The sequence below is a fragment of the Camarhynchus parvulus genome, chromosome 4 (assembly GCF_901933205.1).
Source record: "Camarhynchus parvulus chromosome 4, STF_HiC, whole genome shotgun sequence".
NCBI classification, from domain to species: domain Eukaryota; kingdom Metazoa; phylum Chordata; class Aves; order Passeriformes; family Thraupidae; genus Camarhynchus; species Camarhynchus parvulus.
Window position 1 is genome coordinate 60,889,575 of NC_044574.1, and position 23,504 is coordinate 60,913,078.

General features: G+C 40.6%; 1 protein-coding gene across 37 annotated transcripts in view; it reads right to left on the bottom strand.

Annotated features, from left to right (window-relative positions):
• The window catches only part of ANK2 (ankyrin 2), a 254,369-nt gene that overhangs the window by 26,857 nt on the left and 204,008 nt on the right, over positions 1 to 23,504 (bottom strand). For 12 of the 37 annotated variants that reach the window (XM_030947228.1, XM_030947229.1, XM_030947224.1 and 9 more), the window contains 12 exons: positions 21,466 to 21,568; positions 20,124 to 20,227; positions 16,635 to 16,676; positions 15,699 to 15,734; positions 9,578 to 9,802; positions 8,093 to 8,191; positions 6,719 to 6,873; positions 5,753 to 5,964; positions 4,736 to 4,940; positions 3,974 to 4,070; positions 1,531 to 1,759; positions 91 to 216 (listed from right to left, as the gene is read on the bottom strand). In XM_030947228.1, coding sequence (XP_030803088.1) covers positions 91 to 216; positions 1,531 to 1,759; positions 3,974 to 4,070; positions 4,736 to 4,940; positions 5,753 to 5,964; positions 6,719 to 6,873; positions 8,093 to 8,191; positions 9,578 to 9,802; positions 15,699 to 15,734; positions 16,635 to 16,676; positions 20,124 to 20,227; positions 21,466 to 21,568 — 1,633 coding nt within the window. The remainder of the gene's footprint in view (positions 1 to 90; positions 217 to 1,530; positions 1,760 to 3,973; positions 4,071 to 4,735; positions 4,941 to 5,752; positions 5,965 to 6,718; positions 6,874 to 8,092; positions 8,192 to 9,577; positions 9,803 to 15,698; positions 15,735 to 16,634; positions 16,677 to 20,123; positions 20,228 to 21,465; positions 21,569 to 23,504) is intronic. The other 25 variants (XM_030947254.1, XM_030947247.1, XM_030947253.1 and 22 more) reach the window with 11 other exon arrangements.

Below are 23,504 nucleotides of genomic sequence, written 5' to 3' on the forward strand. Positions count from 1 at the left end.
ATATAAATTAAGTAGTTTGGCTTTCCTTTGTTCACAAAAAATATGGTGAAGTGATAACTTGAAATATCCAAAAGGAGCCAGCAACATTACCTTAACAAACAGAGGAAGTCTATTTTCTTTGAAGGCAAAGAAACTGAATATATGGTGCTGCCCACTCTTTGTGAGTGGCACTAGATTGCCAAAGCAGTCAACGTAGATGGGTTTTCCTTCTAACACCTGTTGGAAAGGAAAAAAAGCAAACAGTTAATTAATCCTTGGGACGTGATTGGGATTGCTTCTTAGGAATAATTCTACAACAGTACAAATCAGTTTCTGGAATTGTGAGGACTTGTCAGCATTTACAAGATTTGTTATGTACAGTGACCTAAAATGTGTGGAAACATATCAGATCATCAAATTCCAATGAGACCAGATTGCTAATTTAGTAACAATAGTGCAGTACTTTAAATGACAACAGTATATTACTCAGTGTCATAAATCCGGAAAAAGTTTTAAATCTAGATTTTAATTTTGATTTTTGATTGACTCCAATTTTAGCATACTTTGCTAACCTGGCCTTATCACCACAGTCAAATAAATATTCTCTTCAGCTGTCAGAACTCAAGAGTTTGTGCCTACTGAGTCCATTTATTTCAGCTGGATCTGTAGAGGCCTAAGAGCTTTAGAAAGGCAGGCCTCAGGTAAATATCTCTCTGAAATCTCTCTATAATGGCACTGCTTGTATCTTCAGATTGCTGCTGTTATGGCCCCTCCACATGGTTGAATATCAGATCAGCAGTTTGGGAAATGTTCCATTCAAACTGCAAATCCATTTGTGGCTCATCCTTACTTTCCAGAAATTCAGCCTTGTCATTCAGTTTGATAAGCTCATATTTTATCTTGCTGATCTGCACAAGAGATGCCTGTCAGAGCTTCAGGAGCAGCGAGGACAATTCTATTAAAGGTGGGATTCTCATGGAAAAGAGACAGAACTAAGCAGAATGTGCCATGTAAGTTAAAGCACCTTCAATTTGTCATCCCTTCTAAGGAAGCTGACAGAGTCAGAAAAACTGCATTTAGCAGGCAGTTTGCTGAATTCCACATAGGAAAGCTTTTGCCTGCTCAGCAACAGATTTAATGTAATTTTATTTTCTTAAAGCAGGATATTATTCAAACCTGCTACTTGAACTTCTTGGTATGTGAATGTGCTGACAAACTGTGACCCCTGTCAGCTGCCTTTCTGGTTAGTGATGTGCATTGATGGGGTTGCTGGAAGTCAGGATTTAGCCATCATTTTTGGCTCCAACCCTCTCCCTTAAGCCCTGTGGGCTGAGTTTGTTTGTCGCCCTCTGGGAATAGGGTTTCTTCACTACGTTTTCCTTACACCTGACAAAAGTCCAAGTTTCCATCTTATCATGGCTGTTGATACTGCATTGTGGCAGTACTTGTTGACAGATTATTTTTCAGTCCTTGTGGCAGACAGAAGGTGGAAAATACTAGTTTAAAAGCAGACAGTAGAAAATGGAGAAAACTTAAAGTCTTGCACAGTACCTCTACATCCCTGCTTCTGGCAACTTCAGCAAAGTTTTCTTGTTGTTCTAGAGTTTTATCCACCTTGTCATCTGTCATGCAGAAACATCTTAACCGTGCTTCAATGGGATCATGAGATTTGGCAAATACCACAAATTTGGCCATGTAGGGGACACAGATAATTTCTCTGTATACTTGGGAAGCAAAAGTAACAGATTCTTGTGTCTGACGACAGTCTATCAACCAAAATCTGTAAAAGAAAATGAAGAGTTGTGCCATCAGCAGAGAAGGATCTAAGAAAGGAAATTCTGTGTTTTCCCATTCTGGCAGCACTAGCTGGTAACCAGAGCAATGGGAGATAACAAGTCAGAGGAGTAAAAAAAGAATTGTCACTTTTGGTTTTTGTCTCCCACCCAACTTAAAGGAAATAGCAGTCAATTCCTTACGTACAACAGCAAAACCTGAGGTCTTTAGGTGAACATAAATGACTTTGTCCACTGTGCAAACCTGCATGCAAAATCAGAAATTATTCCTATGTGAATTTAGTCACCAAGCATTTTCCAAGGAGTAACACATCTTGCCTTCTTTCCCAGCTACCACTTGAGTTTCTCTGGAGCTGATGCCACTTCTATTCAATAAAATCCACTGTGTGGGCGGAAAGCTCAAGTTTCCCAGCTGGCGGATGAAGGTGGAAGTCAGGAGGGGTCAGAGACAGCTCAAAAGCCGCTCTGATCTGGCGGGATGTTATTCCCCACGGTGGATTACGAGGTATTAGAACCCCAAAGCACACCTTTGGAGTGTGGCTGCTCTGCACTTACCCATCTGCAGCTGAATAGCAGCAAATTCCATGCTGTGCTCATCTTAAGAATGCTTAAACAAATGCACTGCCCAAAGTCCCAGGCTGTTGACATTTGCAAGAGGGAAAGCATGTGTGCTAGAGAAAGGCTCTGCACGCTGATCCTTTCCTTTTCCTGCGTGGGAGAATTATGCTGTGCTGGGCTACAACTGGACAGGCCACATCCTCTGAGAAACCACCAGATGCCTCAGTGATTTGCTGTCAAACACCAGGGGCTAAAAAGCCCCAACAGATATTAAGTCTTTTAAAAGCTGCAGCTCAGGAAATGGAAAACAAACACTGTGCCTCCAAGTCTTCAGTGTAATTCACATGGCAAGTATATCTCTTTCCCAGGCTCATCTTGGACAGAATTAGTTTTATGAACGGTAAAATTGTTGTCCATCATTAATGCTTAACTAGACATAAAAAAATTACTGTGAATAGCAAAGAATCAGAAATTAGACGAAAAATCCCCTTTCTAAACTGTACCAGCATTTCAAATCATGTTTGGGGTGAAGTAGATATTTGAACATTCATTTGCATTAAAAAGAAGAGGCAGAACCCATTAAAATCTCTACATGGGACCCTGCCTGTATCACAGAACATGAACAATAGTAATCAATTTTCCTGTCATCATCAGGATTAAGAAAGATCTACTAGAAATATGAACTGTAAGACCATAAAGCGTCACCCTCATTCTGGCTATCACATATAGTCGCCTGCTGTTGGAGACTTAACAGTTTTAGTGATTTGGACCTCTCAAACTCTGTGTCTTGTTTCCACAGGTGGTTTTTAAATCAGCCTTTAAATCCTGCCTTTGCACAGACCTCTGCAGCAGCAGCAGCACTAAGCAGAATGCACTGTAAGATCCCCCTCTTGTGGCCACTGCTGCTACAGTGGAATGCTCAGTTACACCCAACAGAAACGTGCATCAGCAAACAACAGGGGGAAAACAGCCTGTTCTGAACTGAGAAAGGATAAAAAAAACTAATACTGTATTTCACCTAATGTTAATCTGGAGGTTGGACTGTATTTTAACACTGAATACACTATTTCAATAAATAACAAACCTAATTAACAGCAATAACTGCCCCAGATACTGAATGTTTGTACTGAATTTCATGGGCAAGTTATCCATTATTTTTTTAACTGTTTGCTGGAGTACAGAGCCTAGATGAAATATTTTCCAGGTCACAAATTGCATCTTCTGTTACAGAGGAGGAGATTTTTGGGCATTTCTGTGATATCCATCATGAACACAAACTAAAATACATACCTACATTCATTTATATTACTCTTTTTTTAAATGAAAATCTGTTTTCAGTAAGAGAGCAGTTAAATCTCATCACAAGAACAGATGTATGGAAGAGACGCTTCTAGACCCCAGTTTGGCACACCTAGAGTCCCTTTCTGCCTGACTTCTCAGTTTTGGATATTCCAGAAGTAATATCTCTTACAAGATGTATGTGTGAGGTACCCAAATAAGTGATTTCTGTTTACATGGAAATTTGAATAATAGTCAATCTCTCTGTTCGTTCTAATCTCCAAACTAAAATCAGAAATATTTGTGGAACAAAGGTACGTATTTGAGAGTATTCCTGTAAAAGTCCTGTTTGGTTGTGTAGGTACCTGGCAGACACATTTGTTGTGAAGGAAACACATTCATTAACAAAGGTCAGTGGTGTTGTCCCAGTGATGTCTTCCCATTGGGCAGGAGTAGTTCCTCCTGAAATGACAGAGGTTTAAAAATAAAATCAAAACCAAGCAAGTCTGCAACATTTTTGCTTCTAAGAAATTCTTCACAGTTTTTAATTGCTGTGAAAAAAGTAATAATCCCAGATATACTTTCTCCTTGGGTCTACAGTATTCCACTAATGCTAGTAGGACTGGATGGGCTTACCCTGAAAATACCAAGTATCCAAATGATTTTTAAGTGTTGAGCCCTGTAGCACAGGATTAAATTAATTAATTAAATTAAACACTTGCAGCCCATTTCTGTCTCTTAAGGGAGACTGAAGGAGATGCTAATCACTTGGGAGCCACGGCAAGTCAAGCGTTTAACTCCAGTATTTTCCTCCTAAGTAAACTGCAACAGTAAGCCTGCACTACTCTTACTTTGCCAGGCAGAAGTATGTTGGTTCTCAAGAAGCAAACTCTAAGGAAAATGCAAAAAAATCACCAAACCCCAAGTCTGTGATTATATTACACATGTCTTGTTAATGTAAACAACAACTGTTATTTCTGGTACAAAGGAATTGTTTGGAAAGTAGCATATTTTCACAGCTTCTCGCCCCATCCAGTTTCCTCTGGGTGTAATCAGTTCAGCCTTTACAGCCCCAGGGCCTGACAGTTTCAGGAAGACCAAGGAGAGCTCCAGGACTGGCATCCCACCTGTTATGCTGCACAGTAACCTCAGCGTGGGCGTGTCGCCTCCATAGCCGTTCATGAGCCCCTCGCTGGAGGCCTTGGGCACGGGAATTGTCATCGTGATGGGCTTGTGGAACTTCCTTCTCCTGGGCTCCAGCGTGACTATGGGACTGAAGGTAGCCTTGTTGCCCAAAATCTTCTTGGTAAGTTCAGTGTGCATAGGTTGTGCCTTTCCAAAGCAACAGGAAATAACAGAGCAGTTACTTGAAAACAGTTTAATGATGTGTAGAGAACTGGGTCTGTATATTGCCCACAAACACCTTACCTTTTCAAATAGTACAATTTCCTACAAAAATCTGCAGACAGAAGAACTGACTGCCAGTGAGAAGGGGAGACCTCACTTTTTTAACTTTCCCATGCCTGCCTCTTCTTCCTATCTCCTTTCTTGTTGCTTATCAGATTTTTGCAGCATTAATTTAAATTCATTTAACAACAAGCAAATGATAACCTGGTTACTTTTTTCCCCTGAGAACAAACTCTGGCTGTTTTATGGTGCTATTCAGCTAGTCCCAGGATTTAAACAACCACAGTTTCCTGGTAGAGGTAAATCATGGATGCAGGACAGGATGGAGATAGAGGAAAGACTTCCCTCTCTGTGGGAAGTGAATTGCTATACTGGTTCATTCACACTGAAAATCTGTACATTTAATAATAGTTTAACATGTTTAATTATTGCAGCACTTTGTACTTCTCTGATGCCTTTCATAAGAAGTATTTAGGAAATTCTATGCCCTGACACTAATATCAGCATAATCACCAAAATTTCTGCCCAAAGTTATATAGACAGTTAATAGACAAGAATCTGAACTAACTGGAAAACCACTTGCTTTGATTTTGCATGGATTTTTTTCCTTTATTACTTTTACTGTAAGTGTTGTAGATAACACACAGCACGACAAGCTGGATATGCTGGTTGTCCATTCAAAAAAGGTGATTTGTCACCAAAAATAAAACCAAAACTCTGTGCATGCTTCAGTGTACCTGGAGGCCAACGCGAATTCGCTTGGTGAGTGCCCCTTCTGGGAAGACAGCCTGCACCTGTGGGACCACGGTGCTGCTGAGCACACCCCCCTCGGGCCCGATGAGGTTGCTGTCCTGCTTGATCCGGGACACCACTGCGAAGTACTGGGGGAAATCCCGCGTGATGATGCGGCAGATCCGCTTCTTCTCAAGCTCCTCTGGAGTGTCAAGCACTGAGGGAAGAAGAGCAGAGCAGAGTTTCACAAAAACAATACAGCCACCTTCAAAATGCACTCAAGCTTTTCACAGTTTTGGCTAACTTAGGCAAAGTATTTTGTCTAGAAATAATGGGAAAAGGAAACACATCCCTGTGTTCAGCTAAACCAGAGCAATAAGGAAAGAACAGACAGACAGACAAAGGCAGCAAACAGAAGACACTGGCAACACCTCCAAAATCATCAGCCAAACAAGCGAAGGGATTGGTTCCAGCCCATTCTCTCTCACCTATTTACAATGTCCTGAAGTAGCATCAACAAAACAAAACTTCAAACACTATCAAAATATGAATTCAGTTTTAATGCTGTGAGTTGTCTTGTTTACTTTGGGATTTGTGAGGTTTTTTGCAAAAAAACCCAAACAAATTAATAACAACTTTTGCAGCTCTTAGACAGCCCAAGGCCATTCTGTTCTCTCAAAAAGCAAGAGTACCCATGACTGACATTTCCTCCCACACATGGAGCTGCTCTGAAAGGATCAGTATGATAATTGCCTTGTTTTGGAAAGTAGTTTGCTGTGGAAGCTTTTTGTTTAACACTATGAGAAGGAACAGCCAAAAACACAAGTCTGGAGTTTATTGTCAGCTTCATGAAGGGAGACATCCTGCCCCACTGCTTCAGCAAGGGAAGTGAGCACCATGGTAAAAGCTGCTACATCCAGGGTACAGAAGGAACACAGAAGCCGGATAAGGAACCAAGTGCCACTGGATACCTTCATCCATCCCATTCAGGATTTCGTTCAGTTCATCCTCGGTGTATTCACAGAAATGCTCCTTCCAGCTGTCTCCGTTCTCACTGCGCAGGATCACCAGCTCTCTCTCCTTGCCACGCAGGGCAGCAAAATGGGGAATCTCCACAATCACGGGCCTGGCACAGCAACACAGCGCATTAAATGCACACGGGAGAGAGGAAGAAACAGGATTAACAGCAACTCTATTCAGTCTGCTACAAAGTGACCTGGAATTCTACCTATTTAGCTGGAATACTTTGGCAAAATCCTAAACTAGTAGGTCACTAACACAGACTAGATTGTTACAGGGACCCAGTAAGTGCTGAAGGACAGATGAGAAAGTGCATTCACCTCTTTCCACAGTGTGAATGAGATTTGGTAAGATAATAGTGCTTATCTGGAAATTTGGTGATTGTTTTTGCAAATCCATCAAAAACTCATGCTCATTTTATTTGTCACTACTGTCTGGGTTAACCTGTGCAACTTCATTTCAAAGAGAATCTACTGTAATGTATAGGAATAGTGGGACAAATTCTGATCTCACTTATACTAATGCAAATCAGAATAATTTCATTGCAATTCAGAGGCAATTGTGTCCTGTGCCAATTTCACTTTGTAATTCTGTATATTCCAATGAATTTATTCCTGATTCACACCCTGGGAGAGATACAGAAAGTCTGAGGAGATTGATTGAGTTACTATTGCAGTATAAGAGATAAGAATTTGCCTTGTTGCCTTACAAGTCAACATCTGCACCAGCATATGCACTCATATATATATATATATATATATACACACACATATATACAACACATATGTGTACATATCATATATGTGTATTGAGATATACATATACATACATACTGTTAGAAATAAGAGAGAATATATAAAGATGTTTGTAGATACACTTCTCTAATTAGATGACTCACACAGGTTACCAGGTATGTAGTAAATGCCATATGTTCTATCACACTGGTGGTACCCAACATACAATTTATTGATTGATCAGTCCTTGAAAAAAAAGAGTTTAAAATTTACAGTAGATTCTTTTTTTTTTTTTTTGTGGTCCCAATCCAGGTTGCTTTGCTACAGACATCAAGCACAGAACTAGGAAGATTTCATGCCAAAACAAAAATGAAGGCACAGTACTTGAAGAAAAAGATACAAACATACCACCAAAACAAAACCACAAACCACAAAGGTTGGAAAATGGTCCACTAGGGGTTAAGTGTACAAAATTTCAAATGATAGAAAGGGACAATATCATGGGCATAATGACATAAAAAAATCATATTGCAGAAGGAGGAGAAGAATGGGGAGGTCAGCATCCATCAATTTGTTTCAAGTCTCTCCTACCCAAGGAATTTGGTCCCAGGAGGCCCCAGCTGAAGGATTCGGCTGACCAAGCTTTCTCCCTCATTAAGTGGGGGAGGAGCCGTAGGCAGATGAAGTTTACTGAGTACATCCAAAGCAGCAGTGAAAGAAAGAACATAAATAAACTTTATGTATTTTTTGTGCCAGAACGCCAGTGTCACTGTCTGGTCCACAGAGTGGAATTAGGCTGTACACTGAATAAGGTTCCGTCCTAGCCATGACAATTTGGTGACCCGAATCAGAAAATCAGATTTGTTAATTTAGGATCTTTTCTTTCTCATGGGGGTTTTGGCCATGTTCTTAATGGGAGCAGGATCTGGACCTTAAATTGCATCCCTGCAAACAGTATAGTGATGTTTTGATCTCACTGCCCGCACAACACCTTGGAAAAGGCTTCCAGGAAGGGCACAAAGATCTGAGGATGAGTAAACTACACTACATGCCTGTCTTGCAGGGGAGACACTCTCATCAGATAGGAAAACCATTAAAAAAGAATGGCAGACATACTTAAAACCCATTTGTGTGTGACAAAGATAATGGGAAGACTGAATGCGACAGCACAGTATTTCTTCTGCTCATTAGATTTCTTTCTCCTTCTTTTTAGAAATGACCAAGATGTGAAAAGAATAAGTGGTAGCACTAACAAAGATGGTGACTCTGATGACTGCCTGTTATAAATGGATTTAAAGCAACTGAGTTGTTTCCAAATGGATTTAAACTACTGGTGTGTCCAGTCACTTTTTTCACAGGTTCTGAATGAAGTCTTTTACTGCATTAGAAGGGGTTCCTTCAGTCATCCACTTTTGGATGTCACAGTTGATAGGGGAGAATAGCTGGTGAAACAATTTTTAAAAAGTGCAGATAACTGCCACTTTCAGCCGAATATTGCTAAAGTGAGCTCAGCAGCAGACACAAATCTGATCTTTCTATGGGCTTTGCAGGGTGGGAAGGAAGAAATGGCCAAGAAAATCCAGAGTTGTCCTACTGTTTAATCTAGCAATTCCAACCCCAGGAAAATCAACAGCACTGTGCTTCTGTTGTAGTCCAAATTTCTGATACCACAATACAAGACTCTAAAATAAACTCCTGGACCTTGTGTTGTGTAGGTAGTAGGCTTCACATTTGGGGGTTAGATCAGTGCAGTGCTATTAATTTTTTAAGTATAACATGAGCTGCCTTTTCTGGCTACAGAAGTCTTTTCCCACTCTAATATCACAACACTGAGCAACAATTATATCCAAGGAAGCACATTAACCATGTTTGAAATACCTGTGTTGAACAAAAATGTGTAAACGCTTTGAGACTCGTTCCCTGCCAGCTGCTCTGCATTTCACACAACTGCTCTGTTTGTTACCACGTGCTACAGAGATCCTGTCCAGCTCAGCTTTCCCAAAGGAACCATTTCAGTGCAAGGCAAACACACAAAGAGGCTGAAGGTTTCCCTGCGGGCCACGCGGCCTCTCTTACCCAAGGAACTGAGCCCCAGAGGGTCCCACTTCGATGAGGCGGCTGGCCAGCCCTTCTCCCTCCACCATGGGTGGCATGGTGGCCAGCCTGTGGCGCTTCACCAGGCGGCACGTCACACGTGTCGGTGCCGTGCACTTGCGCGGGGGGATGATGATGCGCAGCCCGTTGTGCCGGCAGCCCCGCATGGCGCCACCGCGAGCGTCCACCATGAAACTCACCAGGAAGCTGCAAAATCAGGGCAGACAGTGAGACCCAGAGCATACCACCGGCTCCCTCGGTTACGTCCCACATACGTACAAACGTATGTTAATAGAGCTCTTGCTCAAGAGGTACAACGAGAAAAAGCCTTTCTCCCATGTGAAGCACCACATCATGCTGAGTTCACTATTAATTAAACTGGCAACTGCTACCCAACAGTTCTTGACAGAAAGTCTTATGTCACAAAACTGCTGTTGGTAAAATACCAGCAGACATTAATAAATGCAAACATGTGTACCTATTGCAAAGTGCAAATGTCACTACTCTGTACGTGCGAGAAGCTGTATTTAAAGTTGGCACTCTTTAAATACTTCAAAACCAAATATTATTTATGATTCAAAAATAAAAAGCCAATTCTGACTGGATGGCTCAGGTTTTTTAGTTTTTTGGGTTTTTTTTAAGATTCTCAATATAATTTTCTAGTTATTTGATAAACTAATTTCTTAGAAAAATGGGTTTGGATATTTAAAAAATAATCAAATTTCATTCTGGAATGCATGAATAATTCATAGTCCATCAGTGGGGATATCACCTATTTATATAAAAAAACCCCAGCATGTTATGGTTTGAAGGCAAATTTGGGGTTTGGTCAGATAAGAAGAGCTAGGGTCACTATAAGAAATGTTTATTTATGGATTTTGGGTTTTCTGTGTTACCTTGCACAGCAATACATTGGGAAAACTTAGAGATGCAGAAAGCTATCTACAGGGAGCTTACTTGTAGCACAAGGTAAATAATTGATTCCTTTTCCTTTAAAAGGGATAAAAACATTTCATTTTGTTTGGAACTTCTCTTGTGCTGAATTCTTTGTAGTTCCACATATACCAACAGGTCAATTTTGACATACTGGGGACATTCTTCTGCACCTGGGAAAGGTGTAGAACTACTTCCAACTTTTTTTATTTTTCTTTTTACTGTTTGATTACAGGATCATGCCTGACGTGGGATGGTAATGTCAGGTTGCTGGAAGCGAAAATAAGAGTGGATGAGACAGAATGGTGTCAGGCCTACTTCTAGCCACTAATAAAGAACCAGCACAATGGGGAGTCGCAGAAATGCTACTGAAGGACCTGTAATAGAGAAAAGCCCTTATAACAGGAGTAACAAACACAGGGATTTTTCCACTGCCCCCTTGACCGTTCTGTGCAACAAACATTGCATCCATTCATTGTCCACACAGCTACAAGAATTCCACATGCTGTAAAAACACAACACTCGACACACCGTGCAGGTCAGAGATGGACGATGGGAAGGAGCCACAAGCGCCAGTCGGAAGCACACCATGCACCACGGATGCCAGTCTGTCTCACACATGCAGGCTCCTAGTCTACTGCCATTCAGATACCTCTAGGCTTTGCTTAGGGTAAAACTCTGGGTAGTACAACCATTAGCTCATTCCTTAGAGGTTGGTGTTTCTGTGGTTTTAACAAGGGGGAAAAAAAGAAAATGAAAACATTTTACAGCTTCGATTGTCTGGGGATTTGTTGAGAAAAATGGGAGCTTCCTTCACAAAATACATTCTTTGTACATATTAGAGCACAGATGAAAGAAGAGCTTAAGAGACACTAAATACTCAATTGTTGCACTAATGCTCTTGGCTTGTGCTGCAATTGCCCCTGAAGTACATGAAGTAGTGTTATCAAAACAGTTCTGTGTGATGTTTCAGAGAATGTGTCCAAGCCTCCAGTACAATGGGTGTGTTTGAGGCAGTCAATGACACTGCTAGAAGAAGAGTTTCTCATTTTAAAGCTACTGCTAAAAGCAACACAAACACTCCCCCACAACTCCCAGAAGCTAATGAGAGCTCTGACTGAATTACAGCAGCATTCACATTCCTCATTGTGCAAGCTGTCATAAACAGGCTATTTAGGATTAAGTTATTTTCATTATTGACATAATACTCAGGATTGCATTCTTTAACACCAGGATCACCTTTTTTTGCTGTCCATCACTAAGATATTAGTGCTGGATCACCTGCTGTCCCAGGTTCTCCCTAGCTTATCTCCCTGCTTGCCTCGGCAATGCCAAACCCACTGTTCACTGCTAGAACACAGACAAACCAAAGGTGAGGATCCAAACCAAGTAATCTCCCTTCTGGCCCTTGTGGGTTCTTTTTTTAGTATGGTTGCAACTCCTTCTTTTGAGTTTACTGAATGTGCCTGGTGGGTCAGTAAATCCATCACAAAGTCTGTCTCACCTCAGCCCTCTCTCACTGGAACAACCACAGCTCCAAGGAGTGGGAAAACAGGCAGAGGTAAATCTCACTGGGAGGTGGACACAAAGATAACAAAGAAACAGTGCTAGGATAAAACCAGTAGGATATTATTCTTATTATCTGTAAAAACAGCTGTTTCTATCATAAAGGAGACCTAAGGTTGCTGTTCAGACAGCACAGAAAGATTAGTGCCAATTATCACATTACCTATGGAAGAGCCAGTTCCCAAACCCAGCTATAGAATACTATGGAGTTGCTGGAAAGGGATTTTGGAGAAATAGCATGAATATAAGTGCAAAGGAAAGAAACTGAAGGGGAACATTTCTGAGCTTTAGGTCTGTACCATAAAATCCTGGAAAGACAGAGCACTGACACAGGCTTTGCAAACACAGAGTGTAAAAATACATCCTTTTCCACGTTATCACTCTGCTTCTTTCCCACCTTTTTACTACATTTATTTTTTCATCCACTTATTTAATCCAATTTTTTTCATCTTTTTTTTTTTAATCAGCACATTTCACATAATTTTGGCTATGCAAGAGAGTGAAGCAAATAATTCACAGCAAAGCTTTTTCTGAATCACAGCAGTCTCTTACTCTGCCTATTTGCTACATAATAGGGCATCTGGATGGGGCCACTGCTGTTCCAGGACCAGAAAAGCCTTTCCCTTTTGAAGGAGTGTGTCTATCAATACACAGATAATTCATACAAAACTACTGCAGGACACAAAACATGCTTTCTGAATTGTGCATTTAGGAAAGTGAAAATTTGTATGACTAATACAGAGTAAATGTAAAATTGAAACTAATTATTGTGTTGCCTACGCACACAGATATTATTTTTCCTCTTCCACCTCTGTTACCAAGTGTTGTTAAGTGACGTGACTGAGAGAGGAAGAGCTTGCACTCGACAAAAAAACACTAGCAGGGATAAATGGCAGATGAAGCCATCACTCTGGGAAGTGATACCTTATCATACTAAATTCCCATGGTCAAAAAGAAGCTAGTGCATAACATTAGCACATTAATAACCCTAACATTCCATATCCTTCCCAAAGCTAAGGACCAAACTCGGACCTTACTCCATGTTCCAGCTGCATAGAGCACTACTACAGCACTATCAGCCACCTACATACAGGGAATAAAGGGGAGAGGGATCATTAAAGAGAAACACAGATGGCAGAGAAGAGTTCAAGGGGGGGCAGGGGGGAAGAAAGAAAAACCCAGTTAATAAAAGGGATTAAATGAACTTTAACTTAAAATTAAATTAAGTGATGACTCAAAGCAGATTGCAGGTTAAAGCTGCATCTTTCTCAGTACTAAGACAGCCTTTGAGTAAGTTTCATTTTTAGTTTTAAAAGTTCTGTTAGAAATGAGACATGACACAAACATGTGACCCAGGCAGTCTTGAAAATTGGATCAATACTGAGATTTCCTGAGCTTTGGCAAGGTGGTAGTACAATATAAAAGCTAGACTGGGGAAACAAATCAGGTTTGGGGAAATCATCGCCTTCTCTCTTTTAAAGAGAATGAAGGGAAAATCAAAATTATTTTTCTAAAGAAAAAATAAAGTACAAAAGCCATTCTCTCATAGGAATCAGTTAGAGACTGCAGGGGAGTCTATACACGCTTCAGTTAAACACACAGCAGTCAGCTCAAGCATCATCCATTCTCTCTCAATTTAGCAACCTTAGTCATAAATTAGAGAGGCTGTGTCATCCTCTTCCATTTTAGAGCAATTAAGAACTACATGCTTGCCATATGAAAGATATATCAAATAACACTGGCTGTCGTGGCCTTGTGGTTACACACACAGAAGGCCCCTAAATCCTTCAGGCTGTTTCCACACCTTCTATAGAAAGCAGAGCAAGCAGGTCTTGGGGTTTCTACTTGATCAAAACACAGACAAAATATATGCATTGGATAGAAGGGGCAAAAAGTTGGGGTATATTTTCATGAAACATTCGTATTTTAGATCTGAACCTCAGTTATTCCCTTTGCTGCTTTTATTAATATAGAATTAACTTGGGTTTATTCTGTATCTATCCTCATGTGAAAGATAACAGCAGGATGAACAAAGACACTGGAAACTGGATGTGTCAGTGCTGGAGGGGGTGAAGGAAGCCACTTGTGTGCTTTGTGAGGAGTCCCTGTTGCATCAAGAGCTCGGCAGAGGAAGAGTTTCAGGTGGCCGTGACTGCAAGCGTGGGGACACTCGTTCTGCAGAGTCACCAGGAGAGCCATGCAAACCCAGCAGGTCAGGGGCTTTCTAGGACAGGCAACAGCTCTTGGAACACACAGAACCAAACTAGACAAAGTCTCCAGCACCACTCCCATACGCTGGGCTCAGGTAGGGTTCTCTTCCCAAGCAGCTGGGCAGGCACACATGCGCTCGGCAGATAGCAGGGAACAAAGCTCCAACCAGAGCACACCCGGTGTAGACAGTCAAAAACTTCTCAGCACACATTATGTCCATTTATCAAAGAAACTGGGAAACAAGGAGATAGCAGCATTCAGTGTTAGTCGCAGTGTGAAGAAGCAGAAACAAACAATCAGGGTGCTTCAGCCATCAGAGTGTTCAGCAGGAGAAGGAAGCTGGAGAGAGGCTGAAACTCAGAAAAAAGGCCTTGATCCAGCTCCCACTGAAGTCAACAGCAAAGTCATTCAACTACCTCAGAGTGCTTTCCAGCAGGCTGTAACTATGCCATCCAGAAACAAGGCAAAATTCACATTCCAGGAGGACAAAAAACATGATCCTAACATAGGAAACCTCTACTATATTAACTTCTGACATCACTCTCTTCACTGCATTAGTCAGCTGCTGAGAAATTCAGTGACATGACCTAAAAGGATGAGTCTGTAGTTTGGGGGTTTAATTAGCCACTTAACAATTTTGCAGAGCTTAATATTTAAGGCAATTTTCACCTTTCTAGGGTTAGGCTGAAGGAAGTAAACAGGTACTGTGCCAATTAACATTTATTTTGCCAAGGGAAGATAATCTCCTTTGGGATGGTTCAGCTTCAGGTGTTCTGTGCAGAATATAATGTGCCAGTGGTTCAAGCACTGACTGACCATCACACAAAAAATATGTGTAGCATGAAAAATAAGATATACTAAGGTGGGCTGTTAATCTACTAGTTCAAATACAGTGGTACAACTTGGAAAATGTGGCTAAGAGAGTGGCTGTGCAATATTTTTCACACAGACAAGTGAGATAAAAAGCCCACTTACTAATATAATAATTTAATAATTACAGTGGTTTGTGTTGAATTATCTGGGGAGGGACTACTTTAAATATGAATATTAAACCATGCCACCCACAAAGAAAAGCTATGGTTAAATACATCAATGGTTAAAACAACCTAGGGTGGTATAAAGAGCTTTGTTAAGACTTTTTTGCAGTGAGCTTATTAACAATTCCAGAATTGTTTTGTTATAGATGCCAAAGCAGATGGGAGAAAGTGGACACTTACTTAAAAGAGAAGTCATGCTATATATAACTATTACTGCTGGTTAGATTTATTTTTTTCTCTTGGCTAATGGGCACTAACAAAACACTAAAGCATCCTGAAGTGAGGTAAGAGGGAAGGACAAATAGGGTGGGTGCGAAGTGCAATGTAATAAAGAAAGAAATTATGCAGAAGTTCACCTGCTGTTGTCAAGATCAAGACATGGAGAAGAGCATCTGCAATAGAATAGATGGTTTAACATCAAAAAGGAACAGAAAGGGGGAAAAAAAAGAATGAGTTAAACGAAATACTGAAATACTGGAAAAATGAAACAGATTTCTAAAGCAAACACATGAACATATACATATATATGCATATTCCTCACACGTGGGAAGGTTGAAGTGAGTATGGAAAATAAGCCTAAGTAAACAGCCTCAGTTCCAAGTGGCCACTACCTGTACAGCAGTGAAACTGGAGGGATCTGCTTTCTCTATGGACACCCTCACACTGCAAGACAGACACCTAAAATGCACAGCTGGATTCCAAGTAAAACTCTCAGAAGCAGAGAAGGGGAGATGCTGCTTGGTTTATGTATTCACATCTAAAATGTGGACTGTGGGATAACAAAGGCTAAGGCACCCAAGGTAATTCCAGCCAGCATTCCTGATAGCACAATAAATCATGTTTGTCTTTCCTTAAAATCCTCTGTCAATACATTGTCCTCCACTTCCTTCTATTTCAACATGTTTCTTGTCCTCCTTTTGTTCTACAAAATGACAAATTTCAATCTCTCATTTTGACCTGTTTAGGCCCTCAGTAATCACTTATTGTCACATGGACAATTAGTTTTCCAACTTCCCTTTTTATTTTATGCATCTCTGTTGCCACTTGCTTCCATTAACATGCTTTGCTATTAATGAAACACTCTCACTCTTTTTCCTCATTGTAACTTTCTGAACAAAGGCCATAAAGCTGCAGCATAATTTGAAATCACTTAGACTTTCAGATTTAAGAAATGACTATCAGCTGGTCGCTGCCAGGTCCTGTTTCCATAACGATTTCCAGGGAATCAACCTCACATTGGGAAAAATATATTATGGATTCAAAATACAACATTTGAAAGATATTTTGTTTACCTTGTTAGCAAGGATCCAGCCTCCTTTTTTGCAGACATGCAGCTAAGAATGATAATTCACATTATTTGTCACAGTACGAACTGTCCAATCCCTCATCTTTTCATAGATGGAAACAATGACTTCCAGCAAGATAAACTCACTAATAGTATCCCAACTGTGTAATTTATTTCAAGATATAAGTAATGACACACTATGATCATCCATTAGTCAAACAGGGACTTCTTCAGCAAATTATATAAAAGAAATCAGGATTTTTCATCAAACAGGAGCATTAATGGGAGTCAGAGTTGGAAAACCTGCAGAGCTCTGTGTATTTGCTCTAGAACACAATACCAAGTTCATATCAAAGCATGGACCCAAAGCTCCTTCCTCACAGTGCCATGATCCTGACAATACATAACATTTGCTCTCTTATCTACTGTGACTCTACACAGCTGTCAGGAAAATTCTTAGAAATATAATCTATACAACTAATTCCACTGTATCACCAGAACACAGCTAAGAAAACAACATAGTTTTGCACACCATTGATATTTTTAAAATCTTACAGTCACTCTTATCTTCACCATTCATGTATATTTTTATGGGAGATAAAAATATGGTACTGCCAAGCAATATCTAAATGCTGCAAATCTTTCATTTCAGTGATTTTTTTTTTTGCCTTCAAGCATAATAAAAACACACAGGTTCTTCCACAATAGGATATTGTGTGGTATGAGACTAAAACTGTGAAGCATATTTGCATTTATGTAGGCATTAGTTCTGTCTCTCACATTACAGCAGGAAATTATAAATGACATCCCATAACTTCAGCAGTAAAGTCATACAACTCTATCTTATTGGATGTTCAGCACCCGAACTTTTTGGCATACTCAGAGATCCTTAACTTTGCTCAACATGTAGATCAAGTAATTATATGAGAAGAAGAAAATCTGATTTGCTTGAAAGGGAGTTTAAGTGCAGGAATTAATACTTTTTTCTTCAGCTGAAGTTGGAAACTATCTGGAAATTGTCAGCTGCATAAAATGACCAGGAGATCTTCATGTTGAGATTTGGAGCCCCACAAGAGCATTATCTCTTAGGAGAGAAATATTTTTTGGGTTTCAAAATGGTTGCAAAAAACTCTGACCAAAGAACTTGCTTTTTTGTCCTTCCTGATGAAATTATCAACATATTGAAGGAACAGTTATATTTAAAAGTTAAATGGATGGTTAAAACCTTTTCCCTTCTGAAATTCAGACATGACAGAAGATTCAGGTAGTTATGCAAAGGCTGAAATATGTGCCTGTGAAGTTCCACATTGAGAGAACCGTTCCCTATGAATTTATCCTTTTGCCTGGGGGTGTTACACTGCGATCCACAGGAACACTTCCCTACAATGGGAGATCTGTAAGAACCCTACAGCAATTTCGGCTTCACTACTGGAGTGGTGCAGGGAGAAAAGTAAAATTTGTCTCCTCAGATTTTACAGAACACAAACTTACTACATCTGTGACAAATAAATTACCACCCAATACTGTGCTGATGTGTTATTTCTCAAAAACACCATCTGAACTCAACACATTTTCAGTGTCTTGGGCAAAACCAAGGCCACACCCTTGCACAGGACCACTGACAGTGTTTATGTAGGATTTCTTTCAAAATTCTACAAGTTTCCTTTCGTGATAGATAACTACTATTTCACTGCATGTCCTAAATGTCAGCCCTGCTGCTGATTCATAAGAAGCCACTAACAGTGTGTGTCTGCATGTGGAGAGGAGTGTGGTTGACAACAGGGCTATGAATCACAAATACATTTGTTGTTCCAGCAGAGTGAGTGCAGCAATCATGAACTTCTACAACTGTTTCAATTCAAAGGAAGGTCTTAGAAGCAAAACTCTAGTAGTCAATGTACCTTTCTAAGAAAACAAATGCACTCCAACAGTTTATGACTCAGACCAATCTAAACAAGATAAAAACGAAGTGTTGTACAGTCTTCTTCAAAGGCTGAGAAATTGTTATTAAAGCTTTCTTTATTACAATATTTAGTGTCAGTTTAGTGCCTATATATAAAAGAAGAACATAATTTGTCTTAAAATTCAGTATTTCATGCAAGGCTGCAGAGAGTGTTGCTCCTATCAAAATCAGATATTTTATCCTACCACTAGCATCCTGGTTATCTCAGAAGATGGGAATATCACTCATACTTTTTAAAAGAAAACAACAAAATAATTGCACATCCAATAAATTGTACATCCAATAAATATGTGCCACTCTTCTAGAAAGTACTTAGTTCATCCTCAGCAATCACAGGAAAGACCTACCTTTCAGAAAGGGCAAATTAATACATCCTTTGAAAAAACCTATAAGCTCTCTAGGGTTAGAATAAAGCACCAAAACAATTTTAAAGCTTTCATATCAGAAGATATATAAACAGACACAGAGTTTACATATTAGGCATTTTCATTTCATCTGTTAGTTTTGGAGCTCATGAGAAGCAAATCCAAGGAGTGCTGGTCGCAGATAACTATCCTGCAATCAGCTAACAGACAATATTCTCATCTATGTCACATGAGTCAATCTGGCAATGTTGTCCCTCCTCTAGATCAGGACTGCCTGTCATTCCAAATGGGAGTCCAGTGCTATGAGTGCTAGTTTTTAAAAATACAGACTGTAAGATAGTAGCAAACACATTTGAGATTGACAAAAATAATCTTTCCCCTTGTGCTGTCCAGTCATGCTGTGTACACAGCCCACAGAGATCAAATGCTTTTTGATTACTCCAGTTTCTTCTGAATTTGTCTGCATGTTCCCCATCCAATCTGATGGCAGGACACAAATGTAGAATTCAGTGTGAAGACTGAAATTACTTAAAACACAGTAAGGAAGAGCATTTAAAACAAATTCAGTCACAGATTTTAGGGCCAGCCAGGATAAGGTTTGTAAACATGATCTTGGCTGGGTCTGCATTTTGACCAGCATTATGCCATGACAGTGAGTTTGTCTAAATGCAAATGCTTACAAAGAGTCAGCTGGACATGAAGACAGTGCTCAAATATGTGCAAAGCACGTGATATTTAGGTTGCTTGTCTATTCATGTAATTTAGAAGGCAAACACTGGAGCTGGTGCTCACCTCAACCACTCCACCAGCACAGTAAGTGCTAACCATCTGGAGTGATTAAGCACTTAGTGTCAATTATTATTAACTCTGAAAGGCATTGTACTTATGTCTCAATAAAATGCACACAAATGCCTGTGTGTATGTGTCATTTATCACATTCATTCCCCTTGAACTTGACTGAGGGCCCACTGACTTGCAGTGATTTCAGTGAATAGTCTTGGTACTCAGCCTTGCTTGGTTGTCAACTTAAAAGATCATAACAATTTATTGGCAGCTCCAGGAGGCAATGCATTAAAATACAGCTCCTAGTTAAGCATTAGTTGAAGCTTGTCTCACTGCAGGTACTCTGTTTCTCATTTTGTAGTGTAATGCTAATTGATGCACTCACCCTGAATGAATAGGGCTGGAAGAAAGAGCCACATTGTCCAAGATTTCAGGGCCCAAGCTTAAGCGATATGAATTCCTTTCAGCTTCTTTGGTCAGAGTTGTTACCTTGGGAAAAAAATTACCCCATTTTACTACATGAAATCCATTATTGAACAAAAAAAAAAGTATTTTGCATAGTAGTGCCCAAAGCATTTAAACATTTTCTTTTAAAACAAAGGAGTACTAATAGTATTAAGATACTAGAAACCCTTATTGTAACACTTAGTATTTCCCTAAAGTAATCCTATGTGAGTGAAAGAATGCTGTGATTTCACTGAGAAGGCATTTCCTAAATCTCTTCTTTTTTAACTACAAGCATGTTTCAAGACAGTAATTTTTAGGACAATGGCTATGAGTTCATTACATCCCCTGAATGTGTAGCATGATGTCTATTAGCAACATTCAAATACCAGTTAAAATGGAGAACATTAAGAACACAGTCCCTGTGCTACATTCACACAGTGTATTCATATTTTTTGGAATAGACTTCAATACTGCACAGCACAGTACGCCATTAAATATGCCTAGAAAATAGAGAGGTTTGTATACAAATGAATCAAGCAGCCTACACCACCCAGTCTCATCAGAACAATTTGCAGAGCAGCCTTTCCCTGTTACCTGATCTCTGCAGGCAAGAAGGGGCTCAGAGAGGTTTACTCATGTCCTGGGTTGACTATATGATGCTTTTATCCCCAATCGTCTTGCTCTGTTTATGCTGAATAATAAGTTTTGCACCTTTAAGACTCGTTCCAGAGAGTGAAGGGGGAGAGAAGAAGTGCGCAGTTTGTTTTCAGACACTGCACTCACTCCTCCCCATTCTTGCTCCTGGACTGTGCTGTCTGCGGATGGACAGACAGCGGGACAGAGCTCTCCTCTGCTTTTGGTTAGTTTAGCTAGCTGAGGCAAAGAAGTTCCGTGGACTGTGGGGTTTTTTTCCTTTTTCCTTGGGCCTGTTCAAACCTGCTCTGGACTGAACACCCAGCAGAGCATCGGCAGCTCGCACGTGGCCAGGCCTGGGCCACGACGTTTCCAGCACTGGAGGGACTGATAAGAGACTGAGGGAGCTGAACTGCAACCCGGAGAGGGGACTTTCTGAGTTTGTCATCTCTTTTGGAGCAGCAAGGGGTTTTATTGATTAATATTGTTTAGGTTTTATTGTTTAATAAACAGTTTTTTCCACTTTTCTCCAAGGAGGCATTTTCTCCCGGACCAGTTGGGAGGAGGGGCTGATTGAATCTGCTTTCCTAGAGGAGCCCCCCTTTAGGAGTTCTCTTCCAAATTTGCCCTGAACCAGGACAACTCACCTGCTGGCCAGGGATGAGCACGGCGTCGTCGATCATGGCGCTGTCGCGCAGGTAGGAGGCATGGCTCAGCGTATGGGACCTGTCGGAACTGAAGGACCGCAGGCTGGGAGGTTGGTAGGGTGCCAGAGCAATGCATCAGCAGCACACAGGATGTTGCAAAGGTGCCATGACAGATCGAGTGGGAGAATGAGAAAAGCATGCTATTAGCAACACCATGCAGCTTCCAGGGGCAGCAGAGCATAGTCAGGGGAAACACAGCTTTGCACACCTGTGTTATTGTCTGACCATGGGCCACAAAGCCTTTGCACTGACCTATTTGCTTCCAAATGCAGAACCTAGAGATTAATCTAGATATACTCACAAATCTTTTAGATTTGGTTTTGTGGCATGATGGTTTCCTCATAACAAAGAGCATTCATTTCTGTTAAGGCTCTTCGGAGAACTTCGCTGCTGAATCACACAAGCAAACAACTATGGAAAACCAGTACGCTTCCACCCTGAGGAAAAGCTGGAATGACTCTTTCTGAAGCTTTGTTGGGACCTACTCCCTCCCCTTAAAGCAGTAAGCCTGACATTGTCCCCTGGAAGGTACACACAGAAAGGCGAAGTGTGGCCAGCCACAAGCTCCTGTGTAAAATGGAACCTTCCTCTGAATGCCAACAGCATCTGCAGGGAGACAGCCCCAGTGTGAGCACTGATCTCGCTGTAAGTACACACAGCTCTACAGAGCACTGGTTGCTGTAGCAATGAGAGGTGCAAGGCAGTAAATAAGCTGCTTCCAAGCGCTGGCTCAGAATGTAGCTGCAGTATCCACCAGCAAAAAGAAAAAAAAAAAAAAATAGACAAATACAACACCACAGAAGGACATATTGAGGTAAATGGGGTTTTTGCTACCAAATGGCATGAGTTCTCTCCTTGTTATGTTCACTAGCTGCAGTATGACAACAGTGATTTTTAAAACCAGATCATCCACCTTCAGATGTTGTGCGTGTACTCTGTGATGTTGATGTAGACCTTGAGGAATATCACATCTCTAACTGAAGGAAGCAGTTTTGCGTTCCTGGCTTACACATCCATGAGCAGTGCTCATAATGACTAACATGCTGGATCAGAACAATGGGCCATTTATCCAGATGCACTGACTTTTAAGAGATAATTCATTTTCAGCAGTTAGTAATAAAAGTCACTGGTTCATTACAGACATGAGTTTCAAATGCTTTAAGTGCACATCATCTGATTCAGACCACAGTCTTTTTTAACAATAGTTACGTGCACTCAGTAATTTTGGATCCATTTATAGGAGCAACTGGTTATCTTATTTTTATTAGAAATGTATGACATTGAAGAACAATCAGTGCTCTTGATCATTAGCTTATACCAGAGGCCTGTTCAGCATCCCAGGTGGATTGTATAAAACTAGAAGAAAAGACAGCCTTCAGAAAGCCTTGAGAAAAAAGCAAACCAAAATTTAACACTTTTTCTTTGATTGAGGAATGAGCCTCAGTAGCAGACCCCATTTGCCATCATTATCCTGTGCTCATTTCCATGTTTGACACTTCCAGAACCACTCTGCTGAGCCATGCAATGCTCATGAGAGAGTCACCATCCAAGCTGTAGGTTCTGCTATTCAGCTAACACCACGTCCTGGATAGACACCAAGTGAAGGGAAGCCTGAACTGCATTTGGCTGGTTATCCCTATGGTGATCCTGTCCATCCTCACTGCTACTACCACCACTACAAGTAGCCCAGTGCTAACCACAGTGTAGTACCTGTACATCACCTCTAACAAATACAAAAGGGAGCTGGGCTTTATCTGGAGACAAGATAGGCACATTCATGACTGAGCTCTGCAGGTAGCTGTAATAAAATCACATATTCTGATATAATATATAATTATATTTAAATTCCCTGCTACACTCAATTTCAAATGTAGAGCTCAGATGGTACTGCCCTATCTGTGCGCTGGGCCAGCTCAGTGAAGAGCAAACCAGGAGTTAAAAGGTCTGTGCTGCTCAGACTTAGGAACAAAGGTATTGAT